General features: G+C 35.0%; 1 protein-coding gene across 1 annotated transcript; it reads left to right on the top strand.

Moving 5' to 3' along the window:
- Nucleotides 1-46: 46 nt before the first annotated feature.
- Nucleotides 47-3,566, top strand: LOC133690154 (small ribosomal subunit protein uS3x-like). The gene is made up of 6 exons (XM_062110369.1): nucleotides 47-207; nucleotides 317-464; nucleotides 914-1,085; nucleotides 2,757-2,811; nucleotides 2,919-3,050; nucleotides 3,175-3,566. The coding sequence occupies exons 1-6, from the start codon at nucleotides 178-180 to the stop codon at nucleotides 3,346-3,348; spliced, it is 711 nt and encodes a 236-aa protein (XP_061966353.1). The 5' UTR covers nucleotides 47-177; the 3' UTR covers nucleotides 3,349-3,566.
- Nucleotides 3,567-20,451: the final 16,885 nt, after the last annotated feature.

Raw genomic sequence — 20,451 nt, 5'->3', positions numbered from 1 at the left:
CAAAACGACAGTACCAACCACCGTCTAATGAGATCGCAAAAAACCCTAGCCCTTTTTATACACAAGAACGCATCCATTTCTACTTCCACTCAAATATTAGGGTTTTCTGCGCTTAGCCTAAAGCAGTTCACTCTGAAAAGCGCCGTTGCTTCTTAAATCTCCAGTTTTCCCCCAATCATGGCTACCCAAATCAGTAAGAAGCGCAAAGTAATTTCCAATTTCCTTCTCTGCTCTTCAGCTCTCTATCAATTAATTATTAAATAAGATCTCTTGTTATTTTTCATGTAATTTTTTACTTATTTTTATTATTTTTCAGTTTGTTGCGGATGGAGTTTTCTACGCTGAGCTGAATGAGGTATTGACCAGAGAATTGGCTGAGGATGGATACTCTGGTGTTGAAGTTAGGGTTACTCCGATGCGCACTGAGATCATCATCAGGGCTACTCGTACTCAAAATGTTCTTGGTAAATGAATTATTTATTACTCTTATTATTTTATGAGTGAGTGATACTTCGTTTCTTTAGCCTTTAGATGTTGAAAAATGGATGAAAAGATTCGTAGCTTGAATGCAAGACAAGTGAAGATAAATGCTTTTTGATGCTTAATTGTTGTCAAAATCGGTTTTAATCTTGATGAGGATGAGATCAAGTTAGGGTTATTTTTTTGTTATTATTATCTCGCTATACGAATAAGTATACTTTTTAACCAATTTCATAGTTAATGTAATTGACGATAATTAAATCATATGGTCTCTCAATTCACATATTCTTCCATATTTTTGTTTATTCTGTATTTCCACAATTGATTCTAGCCAATACATTCTGTTTTTGAGGTTTTTTCGTAATCAATAAATAATTTTTTTATATAATTTAATGGATTTAATTTTCTTTCAACTCTTTTGTGTATGTTTTAGGTGAGAAGGGAAGGAGGATCAGGGAGCTGACTTCCGTTGTTCAGAAACGTTTTAAGTTTCCTGAGAATGGTGTGGAGCTTTATGCTGAGAAAGTTAACAACAGGGGTCTCTGTGCCATTGCTCAGGCTGAGTCTCTTCGTTACAAGCTTCTCGGAGGCCTTGCTGTTCGCAGGTATATTGCAATGCTACAGCTAGATTGGTTGATTTGTTATTAGGTGATTGTTATTCAGTTTCTTTGCATTGGTTTGCATATCAGCATACTTGATAATTGACTGTTGGTGTTTTCATGTTCTGTAATGTTATGAATTCTGATGTTTTGAATTATATGGTTTAGTATTATATATTAATTATTTTGTGTTCACGAAGTCATCTTTATAGCGAGTTGGTTATTTACAAATGTCCATCTCGTGTCGGAGGATGACAATATTAAGGGTTGCCATCTATTTTCTTTGTATCCAAGGAACGTGACTGTCATTCCTTGCTTCAGATTTTGGATGGTAGATGTTCCATTTTATGAATAAGCACATGAATTTTTATGTTTCTAGTTATAAGGTGCAGTGTTATGTATTAACAATTTTGTCTTGACTAAGTCATCTTTATAGCGAGTTGGTTTGCACAAATCTCCTTCTCGTGTCGGAGGATGACAATATTTAGGGTTGCCATCTATTTTCTTTGTATCCAAGGAACATGACTGTCATCCCTTGCTTCAGATTTTGGATGGTAGATGTTGCATTTTATGAAGAAGCACATAGCATTATGTTTGCATGCTTACTTTTTTGTCTACAGTAGCATCATTTATATTGCATATATCATATTTATGCTAAGAATTTTGATGATTCTAGTTATATGGTGTGGTATTATATATTAACAATGTTGTCTTCACAAAGTCATCTTTATAGCGAGTTGGTTTGCTCAAATCTCCTTCTCGTGTCGGAGGATGACAATATTTAGGGTTGGCATCTATTTTCTTTGTATCCAAGGAACATGACTCATTCCTTGCTTCAGATTTTGGATGGTAGATGTTGCATTTTATGAATAAGCACATAGCATTATGTTTGCATGTTTACTTTTTTATCTACAGTAGCATCATTTATACTGCATATATCATATTTATGCTAAGAATTTTGATGTTTCTAGTTATATGGTGTGGTATTATGTATAGACAATTTTGTTTTGATGAAGTCATCTTTATAGCGAGTTGGTTTGTACAAATCTGCATCTCGTGTCGGAGGATGACAATATTTGGTCTTGCCATCTATTTCCTTAGTGTACAAGGAATATGGATGTCTTTCCTTGCATTAGATTTTGGATGGTTAATGTCACACGTTGCATGAATAAGCTTTTATTTGGAGAATCATGCAGCATAGGAATGGCATCCATTTAAAGTTCCTAACAATGCTCAAGAAAATTGTTTTGAGTTTGCCTGGCTTCTTGCTCTGCAATTTGAGGGCCTGGAGTTTAGAAGAGTCTTCTACATCAGTGGTGTTTTATCTACATGAAAGTCAGATAAAGATGCATGATGCATGAAGAGTGACCTCACAGAGTTCCGTCATGAATTTGCTATGTTGCCTTTTTACTATTCTTGATGCTTAACATATGAGCATTGTCTTCTCCTCTCCCCTGTTATACTAGATAAGCCTAGGGGGTTTCATATCAAACCTGTCTATGAATTTAGGGAGCTTATGTTTTTTGTGATTTGATTGGGTTATCGAAACTAGTGAGGGACATGGTTTTTTTTTCATAACTCATGTCTCAAGGCACTTGTTATGCTTTTATTTATCTGTTTCAATTGCATTTTTTGTCCCTTTTGGAGTTTGTGATTAAATTTTTGACATGTTTGCAGGGCTTGCTATGGTGTCCTGAGATTTGTAATGGAGAGTGGGGCAAAAGGATGTGAGGTATGCTCCAAAGTTTTCTTGCATTTCTTTTCTTCTATTGTTTGCATTCTACGAGCATACATGCGCAAATCTTTGCAAGTTTGATTCTCATGTAATCTCTCTCTCAGGTTATTGTGAGTGGAAAGCTTAGGGCACAGCGTGCCAAATCCATGAAATTTAAGGATGGGTACATGATATCCTCTGGCCAACCTGTTAAAGAATATATTGATTCAGCTGTTAGGCATGTTCTTCTTAGACAGGTCAGTAGCATCGAGTGTTTCTCTCGTGGATTGTAGTTGCTCATTGTTTGTCTCCATTTTTTCTTGGCTTGTTTTCTTGTGTATCTCATCGGGTTTCTGTTCTCTTTGTAACCACATTTAACAGGGAGTTCTTGGCATCAAGGTTAAGATCATGCTTGACTGGGATCCTAAGGGCAAGGTGGGGCCAATGACTCCACTACCTGATCTGGTCACCATCCATCCTCCCAAGGAAGAAGAAGAGTATGTTGCTCCACCAGTGATGACAACCAATATCGATATTCCAGTAGCATTAGCATAAATGTCGAGTACGGTTGCTTCCTAGCCTCGACTATCTATGAAGAGTCGCTTTTTGTAGCCTACTTTTACAAACCAAGATTTAATTTGGTATTTTGCTATTTATAGCTTCAAAATTGTGTCCTTTTTTGGCTACCAAGGTTTGTCGCAAGATGATTTAACAAGTGCATTTTCGTTCTAAGATTTTCATTTACAACAGAAAGTTCATCCTTTAGTTGTTTATCATTATTGTATTCTTGTTTTAGTCATTCATGAAAAATCCTTATAGTTGCGGTATTGTAGCATTGATCTTAGTAATGTCAGAGTATAGTCAAGAGTGTGCTGGTAGGAAGGTACTTTTATGGCATTTTAAAGTGTTATATTTTTTTATTTTTTAAAATTTTTATTTGAGTGGTGAGGTGGTTTTTTAAAGTTATTTTTATTTGGAAATATATTCAAAATAATTTAATTTTTATTTTTTAAAAAATTATTTTTATATCAGTATATTAAAATTATTTATAAAACAAAAAAAATGCAATATTAAAAAGCACTAATAAACAGATCAAGTGTCTGTAGGTTAAAAGTGTGTGTTTAGTAACTCTTCCAGAACTATGTATATAAAAAAGAGTACACTTTGAGCCTGTGAGTTGTAATATTTAGTTATATTACACAATGTTTTTTTTTTGAGAACACAATCCCAATCAGAATCTATATAAAGTAAATTATGCAATAAAAAAACTTGGGATACGTGGAGAGAACACTCCTTGGATAGGATACTTTGATCGTGTCCTCGTCCATGCTCGCTCGGCTATGTTTATGGTGGGTGTTGCTATGGATAAAATGGCTGTTGTTCCGATTGACAGAAGTTAAGTACGGGAAATTTCTATCGGCAAAAGCTGTTTAAGAGTTTGATAAATTACAATCGCTGGTTTAATTTAATGACAAAATATGATCTCGTATATCTTATACTATTTAACGAAAAGAAATTCTGAATATTTAAATGCTTTTTCAGTGCTTTGTATAATATTTGACAAGTGGACACTCTCCTTCTCTTTCCCAGTGACTTGCTTTTATCTAATTCTTTGTCAAATATAAAAATTGCATTCAACTAAAAATGTTCAGAAAAAACAGAACAAAACTCAGAATTATAAAGATTTAAAATTCAGATCTACAAGTAGATGACTCAATATCTCTGCAACTTTGATTTCTCACTTCATACCCTTTCGTTTTCCTCTTCCTTTTCAAACAAGAGATCTGACTTATTAGTCTTTTTACGCAAGACTTTCATCATAACACAAAGACTAGAGATTCATGCAAGTGTAGAACAACACAAGAAATACTAATAATAATATATAAAAAAACAATCAAATAACTGTTTTAAACTAAATAAACATCGTAACAAAACATTAGTAAGAATAACTTGGATCTATTGCAGACTAAAGTGACAAAACAAGATAATAACCTATATATTTCGCTCTGATTTTGGTGAAAGGAGGCACGCGAGGTGTACACTATAAGATTTTTTTTTTAGTACAATAAAGATAAATAAACAGACAAAGCTCCAAACGCACCGAAAACAGAGATTTGACTCTAGAGTCGAGTTCTTTTACGGGGGGAAAGCAGCACAAACATGAACTCAGTGAGTAGGATCGATGATGGATGGAAGAAAACGAATCTCTACAAATGGAAGGAGGGCCTGGATCGATGTCAAGAACCAAAGGACACCACGAACGTGTTATGGAATCATAATCAACTAGCCAAAGCGAGCACTAAAGTCTAAAATAATGCGACCATTTCCAAAACCCAATAGAGCTCAAGCGAGTACCATGCCAAGCACGCTCAAAAAAAAAAAAAAAAAAAAAAAGAAGAGGATTATTTGGATTTGACCAAAATCTTCTGGCATGAGTTGGCAATATCATGGAAGCCAATTCTAGTTTGGTCACTCTCACTTGAGGTGATCATAACTAATAATTCTAACGGCAACAAAAATATCAGCAAGCGAGCCACTTGGTCTCCTAGGAAAGCTTGAAAAGTGAAAACCTTATCACATTTAGCATCATATTTTATTAGGTCACATTCAAGCACTATCAGCACGTGTGCAGGACATTTTGACGGCATGTCACTCAAGAACTCCCATTCTTTTTTAGACACCTTGAGAGTTTAAAAAAAAGAGGGAGAGATAGTTCTTGGAGCACCAAGCTGCCCACACGCCAAAAGTTGGAATTGACAGTGAGTTTGTCCCCAACATCCATTATTGAGGATTTTCTGTATTTGGGATTTGGTTTTGCTTATGAATAATGGTAGTGGGAAGCACCAAGCACGCCGGATGCCAGTGACAAAAAAAAAAAATCTGTAATGATTCATGATTCCATTACTTCTTCCCCCAAACAGACGAAAAGGAGGATTGAGTCTAATGGTTTTCAAATCTTTTGTCGAATTTTATTGTGTAATTTAACGTTGCTCACTGGTGGACCTTACGGTTTTACTGTAATATTAAAACTCTCCTTTTCTCTTGTCGACGTGAATTTTAGTAAAAGAAAATGGGTTCTTCAATTTCGATGGAGTTTTGCAGTGGAAATAATTATGCTCTTCAATTTTCTATTTTTTGTTGTCGAGTTATGCTACGGCAGTGCTGTGTAGTTTTTGGGCTAACGTGGTTATGCTTCCTCGGTGGTTTGCGATGGCAAAGCCTCATCGGATATAGTCCCACCACTCCATCTGATCATATATCATAATTGTTGTTTTTTTTTTAAAAAAAAATTATTTGGTAATATATTAAAATAATATTTAACATCAACGCATCAAAAAAGTATAAAACCATAAATAAAATTAATTTTAATATCAACATATCAAAATAATCTAAAATTTTATATTAAAAAACAAATTTACAACAGCAAAAACGTGATACACTTGTGCCACTGTAGCATTAAGTCGAAACTCTCAAGATTTTGGAATGACTAAAGGAAGGAGATTTTCTCAACTTTGTAACTACATTGAAGACATAATTTTCAAAACAAGATTGATTTTCGGTTTCTCAAGCGTAACATCGCTTAGGTTGACCTTTGCTTGCAGTTTGCGGCCGCAATTGAAGATTATTAATCCCTTGCATTAGCTATCTCTCGTTGAAAGATGATGAACAAAAAGGGCATATAAATCATCATTAGTAGATCGAAACACGCTAAACATTGACATTAATATCGAGCCTGGAAGGAGAAAAATGGCATGGAAGAGCCTTGACCCGTGCTAGGGACGTCATCTGCTTAGCTAGGTTATTACAGTAATTGACTTGCTGGGATAATTAGCTAGAGAAAGGTGGATTCAGCCTTTTCAGAGATAGCACAGCACAAAGGCTACGAAAGTGACTTGGGAGCCGCCCTTGCAATGAACTATAACCAAAACATCTCAAGGATTCATTTTTAAATATTCTTGTACCCTTGTCTCCCCATTACAGGAAAAAGTGGAAACAAGCGAGCACTTTGATTTCGGTGCTACACGACACGTCTCATTTATGTGACCACTTTGCCCCCCTCGGGTTTTCGACTGAATATTTATCTCTCTCTTTTTTTTCTTTTTTATGTGTAGAGGCCTAAATTAATTGTCTCCTTTAATCCTATATGGTAAGGTAGTGTATGACAAATTCATTCTCTCACACTAGATAATAAAATTTAACCTGAAAAAAATATAAGTTATGTTATAAAATCTCACCTCACAACTTAAATTATTGAGTTGAAATAATTATTTGATGTGGTATTAGAGTTTTAATAACCAAACAATTACAAATTCAAATCTCATTATTTTTATTTATATAATAAAAATTAAGCACAAGGTAATGAGGTTTGTGTAAATTTAGAAAGTATATTAAAAAATAATATAATGTTTAAATTATTAAGTTCAAGTAATTCCGTGAAGACATCTAAATCTCTAAATGAGCAACTACGTATTTCAATATTTATGAGATTAATATTAATTAAATGACAACTCGTTGGGAAGCTTTCATTCATTTTAACGGTAAAGCTGGAAGATGTTTTTGGTATTATGAAAATTTATGAAGGCAATTGGGTCTTCAAGATCATATGCACGCAAGGACACGAGGATATGATGATGGAAAAAGAGGAGAGGGGGAGATAGTGTGGAAGAGTGGGCTCTCCACAAAATCTACCCACCCTCCTTGTTTTAGTGGAGTCACCCCACGCCTCAACAATGGCTTCCCCTCCCACAGAACTAGTCGGACCCACAAATGGCACTTAATTTTGTTGGTAGGGTTTGGAAGTGGTAACAACACCCACTAAGAATAACAGGGGGGGGGGGGGGGGGGGGGGGCAAAAGATCGACTAGGCAATAATCCAAAACTAATCCAATCTAAGACTTAAGTTGATCTTTAATTCTATTATGAACAATTATAATTTTATTTAACTTTCTTATTAAATATGAGATTCTTTTTTTATAATACAAGTTTGGCTAATTCCTATACAAACACTCCTTAAACCATAGGTTATTGTAATTTACACTCATTAATTTGGTTACATTCTATCTATTTTTATATATATAAAATAATGTGTGAGCTGCACTTGTTTCCTTATAAAATATTAATAAAAATTAACCTCCATTAATATAGTTATAAAAACACACTTTACTCTATTAAAACTATCAGCAAGAATTAGCCATCGACAATTTTATACTTTTTTTTTATAAAAATTTATTTGATGTGATATTTAACAATTAAATTGGACAAAATATAAAAAAAGGGTGTCAATTATAATACCTCATAGTTAGATGGTTAAATAATAATAATAATAATAATTTCAAGTAGTGTTAAGCTAGTTAGTGATATTATTAATTATAGCATGAGAAAAGAGTTATAATAGGCAACAACGTATCAAAATTGAGTAGTGAGGCCTCGCGTTTCACCAACCCAATGATTTTTTTTATTGATAAATTGCTTGATGTTAAATCATTTATGCATGGAGAAATTATTGTAAATATTAAGAAATGTATTTCCCTCTTTCATATAAACATGCGATCGATCCGCCATGATTGAAAAAGAGGTGGTGGATCCTTTATTTCATATTAATTATATCCAGCATTTACAGTGTGTTATTATGCATCCCACCATTAACATACTCTTTTCTGCTGTTTCTTTTTCACTTGTAATTAACTTGTTCGTGTAATTCTGTCGTGTTTATAAGTAAAAGCATCGATCTTTTTTTAGTTGATTTTATATATATATATATATATATATATATATATATATAAACAATTCAATCAAAAAGTTTAAACTGTTATGTGAAGTATTAAGATATGATTTATATTATTTTATAATATACCATCTCAAATAAAAACTTTTCAAGTTTGAACATTACCTTACATTATGCTTAATTTTTATATAAAAAATAAGATTATGAGGTTTAAATTCGTAACAACTTTGTTGCTACCCAATTTTTGACCCATATTTTGATAAATTTTCAAATAAAATAATAAATAAAAAAATAATAATAAGGGTTTACATGTGGCGATAACATAAAGCATCAAGGCTAATATCAAGGAAGCAATATGTCAAGGAGATAATTACTGAATCATATATAATTATTGCAATATAAAATACCATAGATATATGATTTGATTCGTGCTGGTTATGGAAAATAATCAATGCAATATAAAATACTATATATATGGGATTTGTTGGTGATGGTTATAGAAGACAATCTCTGCAATAATTATTGCAGTATTTCCTTAAATAACACACATGTAGAGATTTTCTATATAAATGAATCAAGACTAATATCAAGGAAGCAATATGTCAAGGAGATAATTATGAATCATATATAATTACTGTAATATAAAATACCATATATATATATATATATATGATTTGATTCGTGCTTGGTTATGGAAAATAATCATACCATAGATATATGATTTGATTCGTGCTGGTTATGGAAAATAATCACTGCAATATAAAATACCATATATATAGGATTTGTTGGTGCTGGTTATAGAAAACAATCTTTGCAATAATTATTGTAATATTTCCTTGAATAGCACGTGTAGAGATTTTCTATATAAATAAACCTCCAGCCATAGAAAAAAAATATTGAGAATGGGGTAATTTTTCAGAAAAGAGAGAAAACACAAAGAAAAACCTAAACCTATCCTCTCTAACAAAGAAGCCGTAGCCCTCCCCCCTTCTCATCTTTTTAAAAAAACGAAGCAGCCACCCCCTGATTTTAAAAAGAAAACAGAGATCTCTCTCTCTGGCCGGACACTGTCCCCTCTCCCTCTCATCAACATAGACCTTTTGCCCTGCTGGTCTCCGCTCACTCTGCTCTCTTGAGGACATGGCGTCCCTGAGCATTTTAAGTTAGTTGGCTTTTAAATGGGTTTTTATGAGTTGTTTTAAGTTTTTTTTGTAAATCTTACAATATATATGATGGCTTGCTATTTTTTATTGTAATGTTTGCGTTAAATTGCGATGCTTGTGATTTGGACCAAATACAAAAAATGTTTTTTTGTGTGTTGCATACGGCCAATACCCTAACATGTTTTGAATATTTTTCTTATATACAAAAAATACTTGAAGTTTTGAAAATGTGTTTTCGCATGGATTTCTTAAACACAACAAAAATTATTTTCTTGCATTTCTGGATTTTACAACATGTTTGTAAAACTCCAAAGGGTATTGGCCAATATTCCAAAAAATACAAAAAATCTTATTTTGGGGGGAATTCATCTATTATTCACCGTTAATGTTTGGATAAAGAAATCCCAAAGGGATGAATATCCAAAATATTATTGGGAATAACTTGTTATTATTCACCTTTAATGTTTGGATAAAGAAATCCTTAAAGGACGAATATCCAAAATATTATTGGAAATAATTTGTTATTATTCACTGTTAATATTTGGATAAAGAGACCCGAAGTGGTAAATATCCAAAATAATTTTCTAGGAATAATAAATCCACACATATTCTTGAAAGAAGCCTTGATTATAATCGAGGACATTTCAATTTTTTACTCCAGGTTTACGAGCCGTGAGAGTATAAAACACTAAGAAAAAATAGGTTTTGTTAAAGCGCTCTAAATTTCCTTAGATTTCTAATTTTTTTGTCTTTCCTCCTTGCGATTTACGAGTCGCAAACTCTTGAAAAACTAAGGGGAAAATGAGCTTTTAAAGCACATGGAACTTCCTTGGATTTCTATCTTAATAAATTTAGTTTGAATCAAACCTAGAAAAACTGATGGGATTAGAAAACACCAACACTATAGCAATTATAAAGCAAACCAAACACCAAGCAGCTTGCCTTAGGTAGGGCGTACTAGGGGTGCTAATACCTTCCCTTTACGCAACCAGTCCCTTGCTTTAGAATCTCTGAAAGACCAGTTAGGTTTCCTAGTGACCATAATACTAGGTGGCGACTCCCCTTATTCAATAAAACAAAAGACCCCGGAACCAATCGAGGATCGCCGCGACCCGATCGCGAGGGTGCGACAGGATGGCGACTCCACTGGGGACCCTTGGACTAAGCTTGGTAATTGTTTTTTTTTATGCTATATGTTGTTGTTTTTTTTCTTTGAATGATACTTGGTTTAAAAGCTTTAGCATGCATCTTTACATTCTGTCACACATGGTATTATTCATCCATCACTTTATTATTATTTTCTTTTTGAGAGCACACATATTAAATTTTAAGTTAAGTGGGGGACTAGCAGCTTGCCTTATGACTTGAGTCAAGGTTTAAGTTTGTGTAAACCCCAACTCTTTGCTGAGTGTTTAGACTGATAGTGATTGGTACATGTACCATCCCACTATCTGCTGAACCCCCATATTGCCTTTACGAGGGTGATCACTAGGACAGCAAGAGACCCTTTTTAGAGACCGAGTAGTAAACCTACCCGATGTCTCACATAAAGGAACTAGAACCTATCATTAGGATGTATGCTCCATAATATCGTTTTGCATCTAAACAAGCCTAAGCTCAAAGCATCTTGAATCTTAAGACCTTCATTCAAAAGCTAGCTAAGGGAGAGATGTTCCAGAGTTGGGAGACCTAAGAAGCTCCATAGGTGTTCAAATTTAATCAACAACGCTTGTTTGATCATGATATTGTGTTGTTTGCATTTTTCACCTTTTAAATCGAGGTTCCAAATGTCAATTGGATTTTATCCTTGTATTTTTTTTTTTTTAGCCAAACCTTTCCTTTTAATGAGATCATGCATTTTCAAAAGTTCATCTTGATGTTTTTACACATCACTTTCCGTTTTCAAAGCAAATCTTTCATAACAACACCTGCACTTTACACTTAAAATGAATGGCCGAACTTTAAAGAATACATATTAGTTGTAGAAGAAGAAGAATGAGAGGAAAATAACATTAGGGGATTCACAAAAATTAATAAGAACAACATGAACAAGCTTGGAAACCCGTTAAAGAGGAATTTGAAACCATAGATATGGGCAATGAAAAAATCAAGAGAGAGTTGAAGATAAGGACTTTGATCACCCCTAAAAGAAGGAGAAAAGTTAATTGCACTACTCCAAGATTATATAGATTTTTTTTTCCTGGTACTACAAGGATATGCCTGGTTTGTATAGGATACCACTAGTAGAAGGATGCAAACCGGTTAATCAAAAGTTGAGAAGAATCCATCTGGATGTCTTAGTAAAAGCAGAAATTGAAAAGCAATGGAACACCGATTTTCTAGAAGCAGTCAAGTATCCACGACGTGTGTCCAACATAGTGGTAGTACCTAAAAAGGAAGATAAAATCAGAGTTTGTGTGGACTTTAGGGACTTAAACATAATTAGCCCTAAAAACAATTTTTCTCTACCACACCTAGATATGCTGGTTGACAATGCAACACGTAACTCCACATATTTCTTTATGGATGGATTTTCGAGCTACAATCAGATAAAAATGACAAGAGGATAAGGAGAAGAAACCTTTGTAACACCATGAGGAACCTTTTGCTACAAAGTCATGTCATTTGGGTTAAAGAACGTTGGGGCCACCTACCAAAGGGCTATGGCGACTTTGTTTCACGACATGATGCATAAAGAGATTGAAGTATACGTGGATAACATGATTGCTAAATCTAGAGAGAGAGAGAATCATGTCCAAATATTGAAGAAATTATTTGAAAGACTAATGAAATATAAGTTGATGCTTAACCCAATGAGGTGTTTCATTCGGGGTGAAATCTGGGAAGTTGTTAGAATTTGTGGTGAGTGACAGAGGGATAAAAGTGGATCCCAACAAAGTAAAAGCTATTCAATCTATGTCACCTCCCAAGACTGAGAAGGATGTAATAAGGTTCTTGGGAAGGTTGAATTACATTGCTCGGTTTATATCCCAATTAACCATGACTTGTGACTTAATCTTCGATTGTTAAGGAAGAAGAATCTCAGAATTTGAAATAAGAGTGTGAAGAAGCTTTCGAAAAAAATCAAGCAGTACCTACTGAATCCACCCCTATCTATCAAGCCGAATTGCAAAATGGCAAGTTCTACTGGCTGAGTACAACATAGTATATATGACAAGGAAAGCCATGAAAGGGAATGTCATCGCCGATCACCTAGCTGACCATGCTATGGAAGATTATGAGCTGTTAAACTTTGATTTTCCTAATAAAGATGTGTTTTCAGTCGAGGAAGGGAAATCAGATTGTTGGATTATGTATTTTGATGGTGCTATGGTAATGAAGTGGGGGCAGTGCTAATCTCTCCTAATGAGAAACATTATCCGGTTTCATTTAGGTCGTAGTTTGGGTGCAATAACAACATAGGAGTATGAAGCTTGCATTCTCGTTTTTGAGGTAGCATTGGAGCTGAATATTAGAAAGATAGATATGTATGGAGACTCAATTTTGGTTATTTACCAAGTAAAAGGAAAATGGCAAACCAAGGATGAGAAGTTGAGACCTTACCAATAATACATGTCTAAATTGGCTAGAGAATTTGAGGAAATAAAGTTCACCCATCTAGGAAGGGAAGGAAACCATTTTGTTGATGCTTTGGTCACGCTAGCTTCTATGACTAGAATAGACTTTGGGCACAAGGTGCGGCCAGTACACATTGATACTAGAAATAACCCAGCTCATTGTTGCTTAGTTGAAAGAGAAATAGATGAAAACCCTTGGTACTATGATATTAAAAATTTCATCCAAAACCAGACATATCCCATGGGGGCATCCAAAATCAACAAGAAGACTTTGAGGAGGTTGGCAATGGATTTCTATCTTGATAGGAAAATTTTGTATAAGAAATCATCTAACAGAACTTTGTTGAGATGTTTAGATGATTTGGAGGCAAAAAGTGGTGAAGAAATTTGATTTGTCGATATGGTCAACTAGAAAAGATTATAACTAATAATGCCCAGAACTTCAATGCCAAGATGATAATAAAACTCTGCGCTAAATGGAAAATCAAGCATTCCAATTCCTCGCCATATAGGCCAAAGATGAATGGTGTGGTAGAAGCTGCTAACGAAAATGTCAAGGAGATTATTTAGAAGATGGTAGTCACCTACAAGGATTGACATGAGATGTTGCCATTTGCCCTTCACACATACCGCATCGCAATCCGAACCTCAATAGGAGCCACCCCGTATACGTTGGTATTTTGGAATGGAGGCGGTGATGCCTTTAGAAGTAGAAATCCCCTCATTGAGAGTATTGATAGACTTTGAGCTAGAAGAGGTAGAATGGGCAAAGGTTAGATATGAACAGTTGAATCTGATCAGTGAAAAGAGGATAGCCGCAATCTGTCATCATCAACTCTATCAAATAAGGATGGCCAGATCATACGACAAGAAGGTTCAACCTCGAGGATTCCACGAAGGAGATCTTGTACTAAAGAAAATATTATCTTTTACCATAAGAAGATCAGAGTAAATGGGTGTCAAACAATGAGGGCCCTTATGTGGTAATGAAAGCATTCTCGGGAGGAGCTTTATTTTTATCTAGAATGAATGGAGAAGATCTAGTTAGACTTGTGAATGCTGACTCTATAAAGAAATACTATGCTTCCCGATCAATAAAATAAAGTTCGGCCATGAATTCTCTCTGTAAGGAACCTTTTCTTCATAAAACGCATGATCTCATAGCATTCAAAATCTTTTACTGTTTTTACGCATGATTAAGGAGATGACTCCATCAATTCTCAAATTCGAGGGATCCAAACCAAATTTAAACCTGATAGGTATTGCACACCACACTGGGGGCAAAAGTGCACGTAGGGGTCTATAGTGAACCAAAGCCCAAAGTGGTATCATCATAGAACTTCTGAAACACCTTTTATGAGAGTTACTTAAAACAAAATATGATGATTGCATTGAAAGTTTTAGTTTTCATGAACAAAACCAATTTTTTTTAGTTTTCCTTTTAAAAATAATTTCTCAAAAAAATGGAAAAGACAATTAAAACATCGATAAAAGTATAACACAAAGCAACGTTGAATGGAGCAAGAAAGGGCCCCTTGAGGAACTGGAGATCTCTTCATCAAGCATGAAAAGGATAGGAAATATAGCGCTTGGAGCATATTCCAGTTCAAGAGGATAGGTCGAACAAACAAATGGAAATAGGAGCTCGAAGAAGTCCACAACGGAAAGGAGGGACCTATATTTCCGAAAATAGGTCAACGGAACAACGGAACTACGGAAAAGGATAGTAATTGTGAAGCGGCACTGCTTCATTCCTCGAGGTAAGATGATTTCTTTTGAAGTTCAAAACGGGCAGGTCACCCGATATTGAGACCATTTTTTTGAAAAAAAAAACGTGAGTTTTTCTAAAATTTTTGAAATAGGAAGGTCATCCGATTTTGAGACCATTCCCTAGCAAAAGCGTGGAGTTCCTAGATATTGAGACCCCTTTCTAAAATCCTTTTCTCTTACATCTGGGTAGGTCACCCATCATAATGAGACCATCATTTTCCACTTGGGTAGGTCACCCATCACAATGAGACCATTTTTTCTGGGTAGGTCACCCATTAGAATGAGACCATTCTCCATCTTTTTTTTTTACTTGGGTAGGTCACCCATTATAATGAGGCCATTCTTCCCCCTGGGTAGGTCACCCATAAGAATGAGACCACTCTTCCCCCTTTCCACTTGGGTAGGTCACCCATAAGAATGAGACCACCCCCTTTCCACTTGGGTAGGTCACCCATCATAATGAGACCATTTTTTATGGGTAGGTCACCCATTAGAATGAGACCATTCTCCATCTTTTTTTTTACCTGGGTAGGTCACCCATTATAATGAGGCCATTCTTCCCCCTGGGTAGGTCACCCATAAGAATGAGACCACTCTTCCCCTTTTCCACTTGGGTAGGTCACCCATCATAATGAGACCATTTTTTGGGTAGGTCACCCATTAGAATGAGACCATTCTCCATCTTTTTTTACCTGGGTAGGTCACCCATTATAATGAGGCCATTCTCCCCCTTGGGTAGGTCACCCATAAGAATGAGACCACTCTTCCTCTTTTCCACCTAGGTAGGTCACCCATCACAATGAGACCATTTTTTGGGTAGGTCACCCATTAGAATGAGACCATTCTCCATCTTTTTTTACCTGGGTAGGTCACCCATTATAATGAGGCCATTCTTCCCCTGGGTAGGTCACCCATAAGAATGAGACCACTCTTCCCTTCTCTCCACTTGGGTAGGTCACCAATCACAATGAGACCATCTTGCATTTGGGTAGGTCACCCGTTAAAATAAGACCATCTTGTATTTGGGTAGGTCACCTGTCATAATAAGATCATCTTTCGGTTGGGTAGGTCACCCGTCATAATAAGACCACACACACATTTTTGTATTGGTTTTGGTTAAAGGAGATCGCCAGATGGGATCTCAGGTTAACCCAACCACACACAGAGTTTAGCTTTGGTTAAAGGGAATCACCAGATGGGATTTCAGGTTGACCGAGCTACACACCGACTTTACTTCGGGGTAAAGGAGATCGCCAAATGGGATCTTAGGTTAACCCTCTCAAAAGGGCAGGTCGCCCGTGAAAATAGACCAGCGTGAGTATGTGGGCAGGTCGCCCCTGAAAATAGACCAGGTTAGAGTGTGCGTGGGCAAGTCGCCCATAAAAATAGACCAATTTTCTTTTAAAAAAAAAGGGGGCAGGTCACCCATGATAACGAGACCATTTTCTTTTAAAAGTGAAGTCCTTGGATGAGTGGATCACTCAGCAAGCAAGGAAGATTTTCTTTCTTTCTTTACAAAGCTTGCAAAACATTGAGGAATTTTGTTTCGTAAGCATTGTAAAGAGGGGGCATCTGTTGCTACCCAATTTTTGACCCATATTTTGATAAATTTTCAAATAAAATAATAAATAAAAAAATAATAATAAGGGTTTACATGTGGCGATAACATAAAGCATCAAGGCTAATATCAAGGAAGCAATATGTCAAGGAGATAATTACTGAATCATATATAATTATTGCAATATAAAATACCATAGATATATGATTTGATTCGTGCTGGTTATGGAAAATAATCAATGCAATATAAAATACTATATATATGGGATTTGTTGGTGATGGTTATAGAAGACAATCTCTGCAATAATTATTGCAGTATTTCCTTAAATAACACACATGTAGAGATTTTCTATATAAATGAATCAAGACTAATATCAAGGAAGCAATATGTCAAGGAGATAATTATGAATCATATATAATTACTGTAATATAAAATACCATATATATATATATATATATGATTTGATTCGTGCTTGGTTATGGAAAATAATCATACCATAGATATATGATTTGATTCGTGCTGGTTATGGAAAATAATCACTGCAATATAAAATACCATATATATAGGATTTGTTGGTGCTGGTTATAGAAAACAATCTTTGCAATAATTATTGTAATATTTCCTTGAATAGCACGTGTAGAGATTTTCTATATAAATAAACCTCCAGCCATAGAAAAAAAATATTGAGAATGGGGTAATTTTTCAGAAAAGAGAGAAAACACAAAGAAAAACCTAAACCTATCCTCTCTAACAAAGAAGCCGTAGCCCTCCCCCCTTCTCATCTTTTTAAAAAAACGAAGCAGCCACCCCCTGATTTTAAAAAGAAAACAGAGATCTCTCTCTCTGGCCGGACACTGTCCCCTCTCCCTCTCATCAACATAGACCTTTTGCCCTGCTGGTCTCCGCTCACTCTGCTCTCTTGAGGACATGGCGTCCCTGAGCATTTTAAGTTAGTTGGCTTTTAAATGGGTTTTTATGAGTTGTTTTAAGTTTTTTTTGTAAATCTTACAATATATATGATGGCTTGCTATTTTTTATTGTAATGTTTGCGTTAAATTGCGATGCTTGTGATTTGGACCAAATACAAAAAATGTTTTTTTGTGTGTTGCATACGGCCAATACCCTAACATGTTTTGAATATTTTTCTTATATACAAAAAATACTTGAAGTTTTGAAAATGTGTTTTCGCATGGATTTCTTAAACACAACAAAAATTATTTTCTTGCATTTCTGGATTTTACAACATGTTTGTAAAACTCCAAAGGGTATTGGCCAATATTCCAAAAAATACAAAAAATCTTATTTTGGGGGGAATTCATCTATTATTCACCGTTAATGTTTGGATAAAGAAATCCCAAAGGGATGAATATCCAAAATATTATTGGGAATAACTTGTTATTATTCACCTTTAATGTTTGGATAAAGAAATCCTTAAAGGACGAATATCCAAAATATTATTGGAAATAATTTGTTATTATTCACTGTTAATATTTGGATAAAGAGACCCGAAGTGGTAAATATCCAAAATAATTTTCTAGGAATAATAAATCCACACATATTCTTGAAAGAAGCCTTGATTATAATCGAGGACATTTCAATTTTTTACTCCAGGTTTACGAGCCGTGAGAGTATAAAACACTAAGAAAAAATAGGTTTTGTTAAAGCGCTCTAAATTTCCTTAGATTTCTAATTTTTTTGTCTTTCCTCCTTGCGATTTACGAGTCGCAAACTCTTGAAAAACTAAGGGGAAAATGAGCTTTTAAAGCACATGGAACTTCCTTGGATTTCTATCTTAATAAATTTAGTTTGAATCAAACCTAGAAAAACTGATGGGATTAGAAAACACCAACACTATAGCAATTATAAAGCAAACCAAACACCAAGCAGCTTGCCTTAGGTAGGGCGTACTAGGGGTGCTAATACCTTCCCTTTACGCAACCAGTCCCTTGCTTTAGAATCTCTGAAAGACCAGTTAGGTTTCCTAGTGACCATAATACTAGGTGGCGACTCCCCTTATTCAATAAAACAAAAGACCCCGGAACCAATCGAGGATCGCCGCGACCCGATCGCGAGGGTGCGACAAACTTGATCATCAAAACTATAATACCATGTTAAAAAATCAATTCAATCCAAAAATATTCTTTTGTGTTTGCTTGGGCAAATTTTAGCTTTCCTGAGAATTTTGTCTGGTTTTTTGAGAGAACTGTAATTCTCCCATTCAAATTATTTATGTATCAAGAATTGTATTCACTTCTTCTATATAAACGTGAGATGCACCATGGAAAGGGTGAATAATTATTGTTATGTATTTCCCATTGTGGATCCCACCATTATCCCAAGTGAGCACTCTCTTTTCACTTATTTCCTCTTTCATGGAAGATCTTCGTTCCACTACGTTTGTAAGCAATACATCTGTTTTAGTTGATCACTAGCCGCAGGTAGACGGTAAACAACAACGAAACTTGTCTTAACATGTGGACAAAACATACTGTTAAGAAAGGCGAGCACGACATATAGGATTATACCAGAAAAAAAAAACCAGATGAAGAGAAAAAAGCAAACAGGTTGGAAATCAACTGGAATAAATGGAAGAAGCCAGACCATATATAACTGGAAAAAACACAGAGAAAGGCCACGGATCCTGGGGAAACATGCTAGAGAAATCCCCTGGCAGGAACAAAAAAAATCAGGCCTGCATGAACAACCATGCAGAACATGCTGGGTAAAATGCAAGGAAATTAAGTTGAAAGACAAAATAGAATAATGCTTCAGCTAGCTAGAAAGTAGAGGAACTGCCATCACAACTTTAGGGGGTGGGGGGGGGGGGGGGGGAGAACCATTAAGTTGAGAAGGAAATAAAGCAAACAAGAAGTCAAAAAAATTTTACGAGTACAAACAACAAGTAAAAAAAAAAAAACAGAACGTTTAATTCTAGAACTCGTAGTTATTCATCATTAAAAAAAGAAGGATCAATGAAGGATTGAAGATGATATTTTAAAACTCCTAATGCTAAAGATCACAAATTCCATAGTTAAATCATTCAAGTAATAGTCATTGAATGCTAATTAACAACGATTCTCCACCAACTTTAAATGCATTCCACGACATGAATGCATCTATAACATCAACTAAACTACTAAATCATAAGTGATGATTAAGCTAAGACAAAATAACAAGTAAAGGCCGGTCTAGTTTTATTTTCAAGTCTACATTCTTAAGCTCAATTATTCAATGTCAAACAAAATTATATTTTTGAATTTTACATAACAGTTTAAGTTTTTAAGTTGAGATAATTTTTTGACTTAATATTAGAGCCTTGATGACCAAGTGGTCACGAGTTTGAATTTCACCATCTTTATTTATTTAATAAAAAAATTATACACAAGGTAATATAACTCCGTGCAAGTTTCGAGCTCAAAAGACTTTCATTTGAGGAGGTATGTTAGAGAATAATATAAATTATATATTGAAACTTCACCTAATAACTTAAGTTTTTAGGTTAAGATGATTCTTTAACATCGACATTCTTGAACTTAGCTACGTGCTGAACCTAAATGCTTGTGAGTTTGACAAGATGCTAGAGTCAACTCTCTTGAACTTGACAACATCCTAAGTCCAAACGCATATGGGTCTGACAAGATGTCAGACCCAACTCTCTTGGGCTCATCTATGCGCTGAGTTCAAGCGCGTGTAGGTCTAGTAAGATGTCAAACTCAATTCTCTTGAGCTCGGTTACGCGCTAAGCCTAAACACATATGAATTTGGTAAGATACTAAACTCATCACCCTTAGGCTCAGTTACATGCTGAACCCAAACACCGATGGGTCTGACAACATGTGGGACTCAACTCTTTTAAGCTCGGTT

Source organism: Populus nigra, chromosome 3 (assembly GCF_951802175.1).
Source record: "Populus nigra chromosome 3, ddPopNigr1.1, whole genome shotgun sequence".
NCBI lineage: Eukaryota > Viridiplantae > Streptophyta > Magnoliopsida > Malpighiales > Salicaceae > Populus > Populus nigra.
The sequence above is the reverse complement of the archived record's forward strand: the minus strand, read 5'-3'. Positions and strand labels throughout refer to the sequence as shown.

Bases quoted from the DNA above. Each gene is read 5' to 3' on its own strand.
- LOC133690154 (XM_062110369.1), top strand. From the start codon at position 178: ATGGCTACCCAAATCAGTAAGAAGCGCAAA. The intron at 2,812-2,918 runs GTATGCTCCAAA...TCTCTCTCTCAG, and splicing joins GTGGGGCAAAAGGATGTGAG to GTTATTGTGAGTGGAAAGCT. The intron at 3,051-3,174 runs GTCAGTAGCATC...CACATTTAACAG, and splicing joins GGCATGTTCTTCTTAGACAG to GGAGTTCTTGGCATCAAGGT.